General features: G+C 30.3%; 1 protein-coding gene across 1 annotated transcript in view; it reads right to left on the bottom strand.

The window, feature by feature from the left end:
• Abcd1 (ATP binding cassette subfamily D) overlaps positions 1 to 14,786 on the bottom strand; it is a 106,916-nt gene that overhangs the window by 46,042 nt on the left and 46,088 nt on the right. The window contains exon 2 of the mRNA XM_075372661.1: positions 696 to 934. Coding sequence (XP_075228776.1) covers positions 696 to 934 — 239 coding nt within the window. The remainder of the gene's footprint in view (positions 1 to 695; positions 935 to 14,786) is intronic.

Genomic DNA, 14,786 nt, shown 5'->3' with positions numbered 1-14,786 from the left:
AAATATTTATGAAAAATAATTGACTATGAAAATAACAATAACAATAATAATAATGAAATATCAGACTTAAAAAATAAAATTTAGTTAGACCACAGACTTTGCTAAAAAAGGTTAAGACCACCAAAAATTATTTAAAAATGTAACGGATAAGGCTCAAAATAGTAATTTTTTACACAGTTTGCATAGATCAATGCTTAATTATCTTAAAAAGAACAAAAATTAAATTCTAGAAACAAATGAAAGTAGAATTTTTCAAAAACTTTTGGATGAAAAATGGATAAACACTGAATACAAAATGAGATCTGATGAAGAAATTAATAAAAAACAAATTTTCAGTCAAAATTATAAAGAGATAGCATTTTACGAACATCTAATTAGAATGAATTCCAAAAAATTAACCAACACAAATTTTCAGTCGACTAATCAAAAACCAGAAACCAATGGATAAGGTAACTTCAAAAAGAAATAGATAAAATTGATAAATAATCTTTGGAATAAAATTCTGAAGTTAGAAAATTGTTTAAAACTTTCAAGGGATTAAGAAAAAAGTAAATATCCAAAATAACAACTGATGGACAGAAGAATGCATAAAATTAGACAAAGAATAAAGGACCAAATAGAGAAACAATAAACCTAGAAAAATATTGTTAATAATGGTCCTTGGCCGCACCAAAAAAAAAAAAAGTTATACCAACCTGGTATAACAGCAGCACCCATTTTCCGACTAGATCTTGTTAATGCGATTGCAATTAAAGCACAATCAAAAAGAGGTTTAGTGAGATGAGAATACAAATGCGCAACAGATGCAGTGAATTCAGTGATGTCATCAGTCAATCGATGATCAGCATTCTCTATACGACCATCCAAGTTACTAACCCTATAATATGTCTGATCTTTGAAGTAGAGCGTATACGAATGATTTACGAGACGAGATCTGCAACAAAAATATAAAACAATACATAAAAATAAAAGAAAGTAAGGCTATATTAAAAATAAAAAATTAAAGATAAAAATGCTATATGCCAATCTTTGTGGTAGCATCTTGGCTTTTCATCTGGAGGTCCTGGGTTTAAATCTCGGTACCAGGCATACCAGGCATAGTATTTTTCATACATAACGAAATTCCAATTCCATATCCCATACACAAGCCTTAAGCATACATGGCAAAATCAACAAACAAAAAAAAAAAGTATTTTTGATACACCTTTTCTTCACAATTCTTTGAAAAAACATATTTCAGTTTGTGTTGAATGAAACCTGAAAATTTGTAAATGTTCATTGAAATCGATTGTAAAACTACATGACATATATAATTTTGAAAAAACAAAAAAAATCACTTAAGAAGACAGTTTTGGCTCATCAGCACCAATTAGCTACTGATAGGATTAAACACTGATGTCCTATGATGAAAAGACCAAGTTTAAAGCTAAGTTATAATACTGGACACCAAAGTTAAGCGTACTTAACTTTGGTATTTAGCCAATGATATACAATTAAAACTGGCTTGTATGATTTTTAAACAGGACAAGTTAGCTACTGGAAGTCTTACAGTATATAATTTTCCAATCATTTTTTTCCTTTCAATTTCTAATGATTTTTTACATTGTTCATTAAATTTAATGACGATAATATCGATAAAATAAAGTTAAATAAATATCTGTATAATAATATAATTATTTTTCATTCGACATTCTACATTTTTTTGAAACGATTACTATCAATAATTTTTTTAAAACAAAATGAAACTACAACAATGAAAATGCATCTCCCTACAAGATGTTTAAGAACTACTGTACAACTACTTCAGATAGAGTTTAAATTATTTTAAACTCTGCAAAACATGTTTCATCTTTCTTATCAATATATGTAATATTAAAACGTTTAAACTTTTTTTATACTGGTATTGCATTTACTAGTTATGTTTTTAAAACGGTTCGATTAATCAGATGTTTGATCAATTGATTTAAGAGGCCTCCAGATAGATAACAGAATGACCAGACGGTTCTACAAGTATACAATACGCTTCAACAAAGATGTAGCTGCCCTAAATAGCTACCAGTAGGTACATCAGTAACTGCAATACAGATGAAACCAGGAGTGCTGATCCAATTTCCATTGCACTAGTCCAAGGAGAAAGGAATAAAGGATAACAAACAGAAAGGGTATGAAGAAAAGAGAATCTGCTTCTGATCGGAGTTGAAAACAAATTTTTACAACTGTTCAGTGCTGCTGTAACACACATTCAAATGCGGGGAAAGGTACACAGCTATTTTTAACTAGATATAAATAGCTATGTTATGTGCTCAGTTTGGTCATTTGAACAGACAATTAAAGGCACAATTTTAATAACGTTAGTCTAAGTTTGAAACAAGTTCAACTACAGAACTATAAATGAGCTTAGTCTCTTATGAAGTGTAAATAGTAATTTTGAAAAAAGAATAACCTTTTATTAAAGAAAAAAGAAAAGAAAAAACACTAATTAATCTTACAATCATCATCTTTACACGTAACGAACTACTGAAGTTACTACTAATTTAATTTATAACATTCTCAGGCTTTTGAAATAAGGAAAAATAAAAAATAGTAATCCTATATTTATGATAGAAAATAGTAAATTCTTATTGTAAAATTCATGGACTAGTTTGTCAGCTTATTTCCTATTTAAGATAAAATAAAACTGCATTAATGGCCACTGGATGTAATAGTACATATTTTCAACCTTAATTAATAATGAATGTAACATCTTAGAAATAATAACAAAAAAAAGTTATAAATAAAAAAATAAGTCTTTAAATAAAAAGTAGCAAAATAATAAAAATAACTAAATCATAAAAGTGGGAGTGCCCTTTCACACGGTACATACATACGAGTCATTTTCCCACAATTAATTTGATGAAAGGACATTTAAAAAAAAAAGAGCTATCACAAAATATCACTTAAAAACCTGTGGCTTAGGAACTTCAGAAATTTAATCACATTAATAATAATAATAATGCATTTTTTTAAGTCAATTAATAGTTTTTATTATAACTACTTTATTTGCCATTACTTAGACAAGTTAAAATTTTTTTTCGTAAACAACTGGAGTTCATACATTTTTACTTATCAGAGAATAGTAAAGATAAAAATAAATCATTAGTATTTTCTTTTTAAGATTGTCTGATTATAAAAATTTTATTTTTTTCTTTCTTTCATTGTTTATTATAAAAAAAAAATGACTTCTAGCGCATTTGTGGAGGTAGACAATATGCTGATGTGTATTGAAGTTACGCAACCAAAGATGAAGTTAGTATATCAATGTACATCTATTGCTATAAATCATTTGACCCGGTCTAAGACTGTGACATATGTAAAGAAACAAAGATGTAGAAGACATTAGTCCAAGTTGCTTTCTCTGAAATAGTAATGTTAGTTATACAACCAGTACTAACGGTAAAGAGAGAATGTGTTACTTGTAGGGCTGCATATACGTGGACTTGCTGTATGAAAAGCAACCGTATATTTTTCTTAAAGATGAACATACTTTTTCTTAGTAAGCCAGGATCACGATGTTTATTATTTTTAGAAATTGTTAACCTGTTCTTAGAAGTGATGTTTCATGTTAAATAATCTAAAACCACATGGTAGTTAACATACACATAGGCGATGGAAATTCAGACAATAATATCTTATCATGTTCAGCACATGTTTTCACAAACGAATTGTTAAAAATTATCAGGCACGGTTATAAAGATAAGCACCTCAGTTCGAGCTCGGGCTACCTTTACAGGCATTGGATAGATCTAAAGACAGAGCTTGCATTACTAAACCATAAAAATACAAAAGATCCAGTAATTCAAAATGTTGTCCTCCATATGGATCCACCAGATGTCTGGCCATCAATCACAAAACAGATCAGGGAAGAAGTGATCAACAACTGAGGGAAAAGAATGGAAATGAGAAAGAGATTTCTGTCCACAAGAAGTAAAAAAATTCCACCCAAAAACGTTTTTGAGGCCAATCTTTACATAGCGGCTGATAATCTTATTACCTATTCAGAGTATTTTTACTAAGAATGGGTCCAAGACATTGACATCCTTGTACAGCAGTTTTGGATTCATTAGCTCAAATAAATCCTGAAAAAATTACTTTTTTTCATTAGATAATATGAGTTATCAGATAATGGGATCAGATTTCTTAAACGCTTAAAAGAAAATTTGATTTTCAAGTTATAAGAAAAATAACCATCTATTATTTTAATGCCTCGCGTAGATGAAATTGTAGTGGACATATAAATTTTTCTTCAAAATTAATGCGATTAAAAAAAAAGTTTTTCATATGATGCCTAAAAACTCTCATGTACACCACATATATAAAGTTTATACTTACTTTTCAAATTTAAATAAAGAGGAAAACATTATTTCAATAATTATACAAATTTCAAAATCTGATGGAAATTTTTACCAAAATTCAAAATCGATTGAAACTAAGTTTATTTCAAATTAAAAAGGTTTTTTACAGTAGACAAATTTATAATTTTCATAATCAAAAAAGAACTGTGAAAAGAGGTCACACACACCGCAATATAAATGTCCATGTCTAATATTCAGAAATGTTTAATCAAAATAAAAAGAAATTAAAATTCAAGTATTTATGAGATTTAATAAGCACATATGCAATACTCACACCTAACTATAATTGTATGAAAACTGCTGGACTAATTTTATTAATTTTAAAGCTATCAACATAAGAATGGTGAGAAATTTTTTACAAAAGCTGTATGTCTGTCATGAAATTAATTACGTAGAATGTTTTTTAAAACACCAACATTAATTACAATGACAAATCAACAACACATGCAGTTGCTAGTATCTTTACCCAACTACATAACGGGAGTTTTCTACAAATACAAACTCTAAATGTTTTTTGCAAATGTCTAAACAATCCTTTCTTCACCAAATGAACTGATTTCAAAAAATACTTTTAATCTATAGAACAAATTCTCTGTAGTAAATTTTTTCAACATAATTTAAGTTAAACTTTTTTAAAATGAAAAAGTACATTCTGTACATAGATTGTTTTGAATTTTTTTTTGTCATCACTATTTGTGTTGGATATTAAACAAAATAATACATAGCATAATATAAATTAAGAGTTAGAAAAATTGTTAAAAATTCTTTATTTTTAATCTGAAATAGACTTCTAAAAATTTTAATTTAAAAAATAGTTGAAAAAGTATTATTTTTCAAATTTTATTACAGTTCTTTTTGAAGTGTTTCTGTTTTACTTTCCTGGCAGTTTTAAAATATATATGTCATAATCAAAAAGGTCATAGGAGACTTGAAATGATGTATAGAAGACCTAATGAAGTATAAGTTACTCCTGAAACTGGTATAGCCATTTTCAGGCTATCAACAAGCACTACCCTATAGTAAACTTAGTGAGGACTGAAGTGGTTTTTTGTTGAATATTGGATACTGTTTCATAACGGCAAGCCGAAAACCAGAGGACAATCAATTCTACAAGTGAAATCTTCACTCTGTTTACCAAAGGAATTGTACAAGAAAATCATTACTCTCAAAGAAATCAACTACGAAGAGTGCTTCTATTCAGGTGATTTACACGCATCACAGCCATAACAAACAACGGGAAAGACAGTGAAATGTGTCTATTTTATCTAGAAGCTATGCATCATGCATTAGTAGAAGCAAATTTCCGGCAGGTATAATGCAGTATACATTACAGAAGAAGTAAGCGTGTAAAAATCACTTTTCCATTTTTCTGGTTTGTTTTTGGAAACAGGGTCTCATGAAATTATATATGGGATTGTATCTCAAAGGGAGACTGAAATAGAGGGAGTCTGGGCCATAACTAGGCTGGAACTCAACTTAATGAACATTTTTGTCGTTTTGAAAGTTTTGAACTTTTTAAAATTATTAATATTTTGTTTTATTTTTTCAGAATAAACTAAAGGTTTTAGTCAAAATTTTCAAATTCTTCCAGATTTGGTATTTTTCATTTAAATGCGATACACAAATAATTACTGAGAAAATTTATCGTCGTGGTCAATTTTAATTTTTTTTTAAAGTTAGTTTTATTTACTTAATTCTTTAATTGGAGCCATATGATGTAATAAAAATCAAAAGATAAACGTTTTAGATTAATTTTATAAAATTAATAGTTGTTAATTTTATAAATATTAATATTTATTTGTTCTTAAATCCACAAAATTAAATAAGTTAAACAATTTTAAAAATAATTTAAATACAACTCTAACCGATACTAATCGGAATACAAACTTTCAATACGCTAATATTCTTCAATATTTAGGCACTTGGAAACGAGGTTCATTGACTCAACATTAGAGATGCACCATCTCTTTTTATATCTTTTACTGAAAACAAAGCCCAATAAATTAAAAATAAATATTCATTTCATTATTACTTTTGCTTTTTTTTCTTTTTGTATTTTGTTAAAAATTGCCCTCAAATGCTACTTAATACTCGATTATTTTGTGTTAATAGGTTAAATTACTTAATTTTCAATTGTATGTTGAATTTTGTACAACTAATTTCAATTGGTTACGGGTTTAATTTTATGTTAACTACAAAAACAATCAACTTTTTTTAATAGCCATATTTCTGGCATTCTATTCGGTTGATTCTTATATTAATAGAAAATTGTACCGCATCTTTTTTATTTTATAATCTACTGTCACTTTCTGACTAAATCAAATTCTGTAAATACGGCTACGTGATTTACAAAAAGAAAATAAAACATAAAATTCAAACTTTAATGTCCGTTTTTAAACGGAAATAGGAAATCGAACGAAGCACATTCAGTTCCTCTATGGCTACTTTTTAAGAAAAAGTTACCAAAGTCAGAAAACGATATGGAAAATAAAAATTCAAGTAAGTAATGTGGAAAATGATTATTTTTTAATTATTGTAACTGTTACGAGCAGAACGGGAAGTTTTACTGTAGGCGACTGGGAGAACAAGGTTCGCCTAGATTTAATGTAATTTCATAGTACAGAATGCGACAATACAGAAATTTAAAAAATTCTAGCGCAGTTCCGCTATTCTATTTTGTTTCCTTTTACAAATGTATCAACTCATTCTAATCTAAAATTTTACAAAAAAAAGACCTTTGAGCCTTAAAAAATAGTTACGCGTTAAAAGACGTAACAAAATAAAAAAATTACAGTATTTTAAAAACTATATCGTGTTTAATTCCACAGCAGATACCATAGAAAAAGAAACTTGAAAGTTCCAACCTTTCTCTCTTTTTTCCTGTTTAGCCTCCGGGAATTACAGTTCAGGTATTACTTCAGAGGAAGATATGTACGAGTGTTAATGAAGTGTAATCTTGTACAGTCTCAGTTCGACCGTTCCTAAGATGTGTGGTTAATTGAAACCCGACCACCAAAGAACCGCGGTATCCACGATCTAGTATTTAAATGCGTATAAAAGTAACTGCCTTTACTAGAATTTGAACGTAAGAACTCTCGACTTCCAAATCAGTTGATATGGGAAGACGTTTCACCACTAAACCGACCCGGTGGGTTCAACGTTCCAACCTGCAGCATCACAACGAACTACGCTTCGAATCTGCCCCGCTCAGTTTTTCGCCCTTAAATTGAGCGTAACTCAAGAACAACTCAACCAATCTTCGTCAAGTTTTCACATGCACAACTATACACTACTATAGCATAAACTAAATTTCAATGAAATTGTTATGGTAGATTGGAGATTTTCGACCCGCAAAAATGTATGCTATAAATAAATAAATATAAGGAAACCACAATTTAAGTGAATAACATGGTGTTCCTCTTACCTCAAAACATAAAGAAATTTCATTTTCACCCCCCCCCCTCCAACTTCAACCATGCGATCAAAAATAATACCGTACTTTTCTACGAAATGTCTGGGAAAATCTCTACGCGTAAAGTGCAGACTTCATTCTAAATCAATACCATTACGTTTTCTTCAAATAAATACGAAAAGACTATATTCTTTTTTCCAGGTGGTAAAAAAATACTTGCTTCAGCAGTAAAAAAACTAAGTGGAAAAAATCACTTTTTAATAAGAGTTAAAGTAGATTTTTTTTTTAAGAACAGATATAAATAATATGTTCTTAAATATAAAAATTATTCATTCATTTTTTAATAAAATCTTAAAAAAAAGAAAGTGTACTTATTGTACCTAATATTTCATAATCCATTAGATTTTCTTCTATTAAATAAAATTAATACCAAAGCAAAAATTATGAAGTTTAATCGATATAAAAATTTTTTTTCTAACAAAAGTTCCCAGTTATAACATACCGTTTTATGTCAGTTCAAAGACATACGAAACTGGTAGATTTTTATGTCGTAAAACGTAAGTTTTTATGTCTAAACTATATTTATTAATCTTTTTTTTTTTTTTATTTACTACGTATGATTTAATGGTACCAAATCATTATTTTTCTTTTTAGTTTTTGTTTCATTACTGCAGTAGTCGTCAAATTACGCCTTGAGAATACGATGAAAACGTTTAAAGTTTAAAAATACATTTGTTTAAAATTTGTTAATAAAAAAAACGTAATAATTTCCTTCTTTTCTAACAAAAAGAAGAAAAAAAAATCGTATGAATAGACATAGAATGCAGAAGTTTGTTTAAAAATAAACATTCCATTTAAAAACATACAAAAGAGCTTTTTTAAAAAAGAATTAAATTAGCCATATCTGTTTCAAAATATTTAAAAAGGTAGCTTCTACAGCGAATAGGTTGTACTACTATTAAATAAAATTCATAAAAAAAAAACACACACATACATAGAATAAAAAACAAAAGAAAACCAGCTAGCTATAACATTATTTGATTATCATTATATGTACATAAATCTTTTACAACCGCGTTGTGCACTGCCAACAAACAGAAATAGTAAACATTATCCTGCTCAAATATATTCAATTCTTGCTTATTTAGTAATAATTTTGCTTCGGCTAACAGGAATTTAACTTAAAATAGCTTAATATTAAATAATAACACTTACTGACAGATTAACCGAATGAATACTACAAATTAATATAAAATTTTTTTAGAAAACTATCGTAATTCAATTTGAATTGTGCCCCATAAATATTTTCCAGTAATAAATTTTAAGATTGATTTCATCCTAACCCATCTAATTTTTTTCTCATTTATTTAAAAATCAAAAGAAAAATGTAATAATTTAAAAAAAAAATTGTGTATTGACTTGTTAAGATTAATAATTTTTTTTTTTAATTACTAAAAAATTGTAATTTTGTGTTAAAGCAAATTAAATTATAACGTATCATTAAAAACGTTTTAAATGTCATTAAATTATTATAATGATAATATTGCTATCTATCCAAAGAAAAATTTACTTAAAAAAAATTGTTTTATTATTCGAAGGATAGTAACGCTTATTTCAGAAAACGGATGATTTTTTTTTACAGCATGAAGTTTTAGTGGTAAATGACCATATTTTCTTAAAATTAAATATAAAAAAGGATTGATTATTAATAACTTACTTTGTGGATATATTTTAATGATAGATCGAATAACGATATCATCAGGCAAAAAAAAAAATATATATTTACCGAATATTACGCAAGTTTTTCTTTTACTTAATACTTTTAGGTCTTACAATCTGTCAGCGAAATTAAGACTTTTGAAAAAATTATATGAAACAATAACAATACTGAATTTTGGAGCGGTGCAGATTTAGAAATAGCATTCACGTGCGGGAAGTTAATAGTTCGAGCCAGATGTTGTATTTTATATTTGGGAACGGTACACAAGGATAGCAGGGATTTATTACCTGCCTACTAGTCGCAGAGCTTGGACGAGTGTCCCTTGCTGCTGTCTTTGATTTATCGGGCGGGTCGTTATTTATTTAGCGGTGGTTATAGATTTTTGTGTTTTATTTACGGACATATTTGTTATTTGCGTTCCGGTCCTTTAGACAGTGAGAAATAATCGACGAGGGAGACTTGGCGCATTATGAGCTTCGTACTTCCGGCGTGATTCCCCTTCAGTCCATTCGCTGAAGTGCTTTCGGTGCAAGCGCCTTTCAGACTAACAGGAATACGCCTTCTGGGGCCCTAGTGTTTGGAGGAAGCAATACTCTCCCCTTTCCGGAGCGAGTTGCATGCGCCGGCTGATTTTAAATTTAACGATAACAGTTCCTTCGTCCCAGGTCAGAAATCGGTATTGGATTCTAATTAAAACACAACTTAGTCTGGATATTCATTAATGTAATAAGTTACATGTATACTCGTTTCACGAATAACGAACACAACCGCCTACGGATCCCCAAACAAGAAAGCTGTACTAAATGTCTGAAGACTTCCGAAATCAATCGAACAAAAATAATGATATAGAAACAACTAAATTTATCTGACTAAATTGTTTTAGCCATCGCTTTTTTGGTCGATCTAAACAACAAAAGCATTCTGTAGAAGAATTTTTTAAGGGAAAGCCATTCATTTTTCAGCATGATCTCTCCAATATAAAAGTTAATAACTAATTGATTTCTCATTTAAATAGAAAATACGTAATATTTGTCGAATATTATAATTCTGAACCCGATTTTTTCAAATTTAAGAAAGATCGGTAAAAATTACATCGCTAAAGTTCGAAATCTTCCTCAATTCCGAATTTGATACAAGTTCTTCCTCAAAAGATAGTATTGATAACTCAAAACTAGAATTACATTTAACTAATAATTAATAAATTCATTTCTAAAATTAACCCGTGTCTCATCGAGAACCCGTAAAAAGTCAACGAGTAACTTTTCTTTCTTTCTTTTTCCTGTTTAGCCTCCGGTAACTACAGTTTAGATAATTCTTCAGAGGATGAATGAGGATGATATGTATGAGTGTAAATGAAGTGTAGTCTTGTACATTCTCAGTTCGACCGTTCCTGAGACCATACACCGGTATCCACGATCTAGTATTCAAATCCGTGTAAAAATAATTGGCTTTACTAGGACTTGAACGCTGTAACTCTCGACTTCCAAATCAGCTGATTTGGGAAGACGCGTTAACCGCTAGACCGACCCGGTGGGTTAATGAGTGACTTGTACGGGAATTTTTCAAAATTATATACAAGCATAACCACGAGTAATTCAGACCAATTTAATAAACAAGTTTTAATATAAAATGAAGTATAAACGAATTCTCTAATCAGTGGAAGAACAGTTTGTCTGTGCGCGCGCGTGTGTGTGTATGTAAGAGAGAAAATTATTTAATTTTTTATCGTTAACGGTTGACAGACGACCGATCAAGTTATGTACAGAATTTAAAATAAAAGGTTTGTGTGAAATTATTTATTTTATTTACAATTTCTGGGTAATTTTTTTTATTTTTTACGTAAATAAACAAAACGCGAACACAACATATCAAGCTTTTACATTACGAGTCTAGTTTAAACGTATTTTTTTATTCAAAAGAAAAAGGAGTTACATAAATATTCTGATATAATTCCAGATTCCTAGGGTAGAAGTCACAGTTAGTCTCCCAGTCCGTCCGCTGATCGGGCACGGCTTTCTTGCTAACACCAACGATTAATTTTTTTGTATGTATGTGCGTACGCTCGCACGCGCGATAATTACAGTAACTAGAACGAGTTTCAATCGTTTAAAAATACAAAAAAGCAAGATCTCTGACGGCCTAAGCGGCAAACTAAAGAAATAAACATAAATATTGTACAAACAATAAAAAATACAGATGAAATAAAAGTATATTTTTGCCGATAATTATCCGACAAAAAAAAATTCCGTTAATTATAATACCCAACGGATTTTCGGACAAAAAAACACAAGCGCAACACAAAAAATATCCTCTCCATTAAAAAAATAAATAGGATAATTTCGTTTAACGCACAACCTCTCTTTCTTCTGTTTAGCCTCCAGAACCACCATAAGGTATTACGCGCTTCAGACAGTGAATGAGGATGATATATGTATGAACATAAACAAAGTGTAGTCTTGTACAGTCTCAGGTCAACCGTTCCTGAGATGTGTGGTTAATTGAAACCCAACCGCCAAAGAACTGCCTTTGTCATGATAACCGCCTTAATAAATAACAATATCAACTAAATATAACTAAAATATCCTTAATAGTTTTGCTAGGATTTAACCTTAGAATTTTCGATTTCGGGGCAAAATATTTTTTAAATGGTACGATAAGCACGCACGCAAGTACTGAGCTTAATATAAAGTCGGGTTATGTTTGCAAGATTTTGAGAAAATTGACCCCAAAAAAAATTTACCCTTGCTGGAGATAATGACCCTAAAATTTTACCAATTAATTGCCCCATATACATGAACGTACAAAATCGGATTATTCAGTTAAAAGTTATTAAGCTTCAAACACACCGACGCAAGTACGTACGAATATTACTCGCATTTTTTGTTTTTGGGGTTCCTGGATCATGAAACGTCGAGAAATGAAAAAAAGATTCATACCCCATTTTTTGACCGATACTTTCCTTCTTGCAACATAGCTCTAGAACTATGACAGGAAGCAAAATAATTATATAAATACGTAACCGAGGAAGTACGATGAAACAAATATGTAAAGTTTGAAAAAGAATACGGTAACAAGTCCGGTATAGCGGGCTTGAGTAACGGATTCCTACCGATTATTATGAAAGCAATAGAAAATGTAATAATCGAAGGAATCTAGAGTGGTACAAAAAGGAGTACCCTTTTTGTGAAGTACAGCCTTTGTTATACTGCCCGCTAACAAACAATAAACACCTGATGTACGGTAAGAAGAGACCGTGTTTGGAATTGACGGGAACAAAAGCCTCCGTCAACTGTTCTCACGCTTCGAATCGGGTTCGGTCCTACAGGTAAAAACGCTAACAGTATAAATAGTCCAGTAAAACCAGCTAAAAGAGTTTTATTAGAACCAGTCTGCGAGGCGTTACGACGTCAGTCCCACAAGGGCAGTTCTGCGAGGAGAGGCTGCGAGTTGTGTGGGTTCGGCGGAGTTCTGCGAGACGTCAGTACGTCGGTCCAGCGAGGAGAGTCTTGAATCCAATTCGATACGAGTAAGATGACGCCACAAGTAATTCCAGTAACCGAGAAATACTATAGGTGAGTTACAGTAAAAACTATAAGTATATAAGCGAAAGAAATAATGCGATAAACTTCATTCGTAAACCGTTAGGGTAGACGGCAAAGGTATTTGCAAGTAAACAGTACACGATCGTTTGTTAATGCAAGACTAGTAGTTAAAAAGGGTTAAGACCAGCGGTTTCTTTTGTTAATAGGTCTAATTTTCTAAATGTCTACTTGGAATAAATTCAGAACGATTATTTATTTTGAACTCTATCTTTTGTGTGATCTGTATTTATTATTTACTAATGACATTTATCGCTATTTGATGTGTAATATTTTGATTGTTATTGTTTGTTGATTACGCCCTATTTTTATGTCATAATTACTGTTTTGATTATGTATTATGTCGTGTACCTTGTTAGGTTTGATTTGTTGTTACTGACAAGTAATATTGTTATCGTTCGCTACTATTAATATTATTATTATTGCGGTTGTAATGACTATATTAATATTTGTGTTCGTTAATTGTTTTATTATTATTATATTTATCACCGCTGTTATTATTTCTTCTTATTATTAAACCGATAATTAATTATGAACGTTAAACCAATAAACTGTAATTATATAAACATTCTAAATTATCAACCTCTCAATATCCTGATCGAACCGCGAACCACGTGACAATATCGTAGAACAGAAAGGAATTTGAATCCCACCGGGTCGGTCTAGTGGTGAACGCGTCTTCCCAAATCAGCTGATTTGGAAGTCGAGAGTTCCAGCGTTCAAGTCCTAGTATAAAGCCAGCTATTTTTACACGGACTTGAATACTAGATCGTGGATACCGGTGTTCTTTGGTGGTTGGGTTTCAATTAACCACACATCTCAGGTATGGTCGAACTGAGAATGTACAAGACTACACTTCATTCACACTCATACATATCATCCTCATTCATCCTCTGAAGAATTATCTAAACGGTAGTTACCGGAGGCTAAACACGAAAAAAAAAGAAAGGAATTTGAACGATACAAAGAAAACGAAAATACCACGTATTTTATAAACTAACTTTTAATATATTTAACCAAGGGGATCCAGAAACATCAAGAAATAGAATTTCAAATGGATACTATCAAACTATTACGTACTGTAACATATTTTTTTGATTCCCTACTTAGTGCCAGTCGTTATTTTGGTATACCCCCTACATCCCTAACAATTTGTTTTACATATTCCAAATGTTGCCTGCCTGCACAATTGTTTCCTTCTACCTGACCCTCTAATATTAAAGCGACTATTCCAGGATGCCTTAATATGTGGCCTATATAAGTCTGTCTCTTCTTTTAATTATATTTTTCCAAATGCTTCTTTGTTCATCTATTTTCCGCAACGACTCTTCATTTGTCACTTTATCCACCCGTCTGATTTTTAACATTGTCCTACAGAAGCACATTCCAAAAGCTTCTAATTTTTTTTCTTTTCAGGTACTCCGATCGTCCAAGTTTCACTTCCATATAAAGCTACGCTCCAAACATATACTTTCAAATATATTTTTCCGGACGTTTAAATTAATTTTTGATGTAAACAAATTATATTTCTGACTGAAAGCTCGTTTCGCCTGTGCTATTCGGCATTTCATATTGCTCCTGCTTCGAACATTTTTATTAATTCTACTTCCCAAATAACAAAATTCTTCTACCTCCATAATTTTTTCTTCTCTTATTTTTATATT

Source organism: Lycorma delicatula, chromosome 8 (assembly GCF_047948215.1).
Source record: "Lycorma delicatula isolate Av1 chromosome 8, ASM4794821v1, whole genome shotgun sequence".
Classification (NCBI taxonomy): Eukaryota; Metazoa; Arthropoda; class Insecta; order Hemiptera; family Fulgoridae; genus Lycorma; species Lycorma delicatula.
Note: the sequence above shows the minus strand (reverse complement) of the source record. Positions and strands in the feature narration are given on the sequence as shown.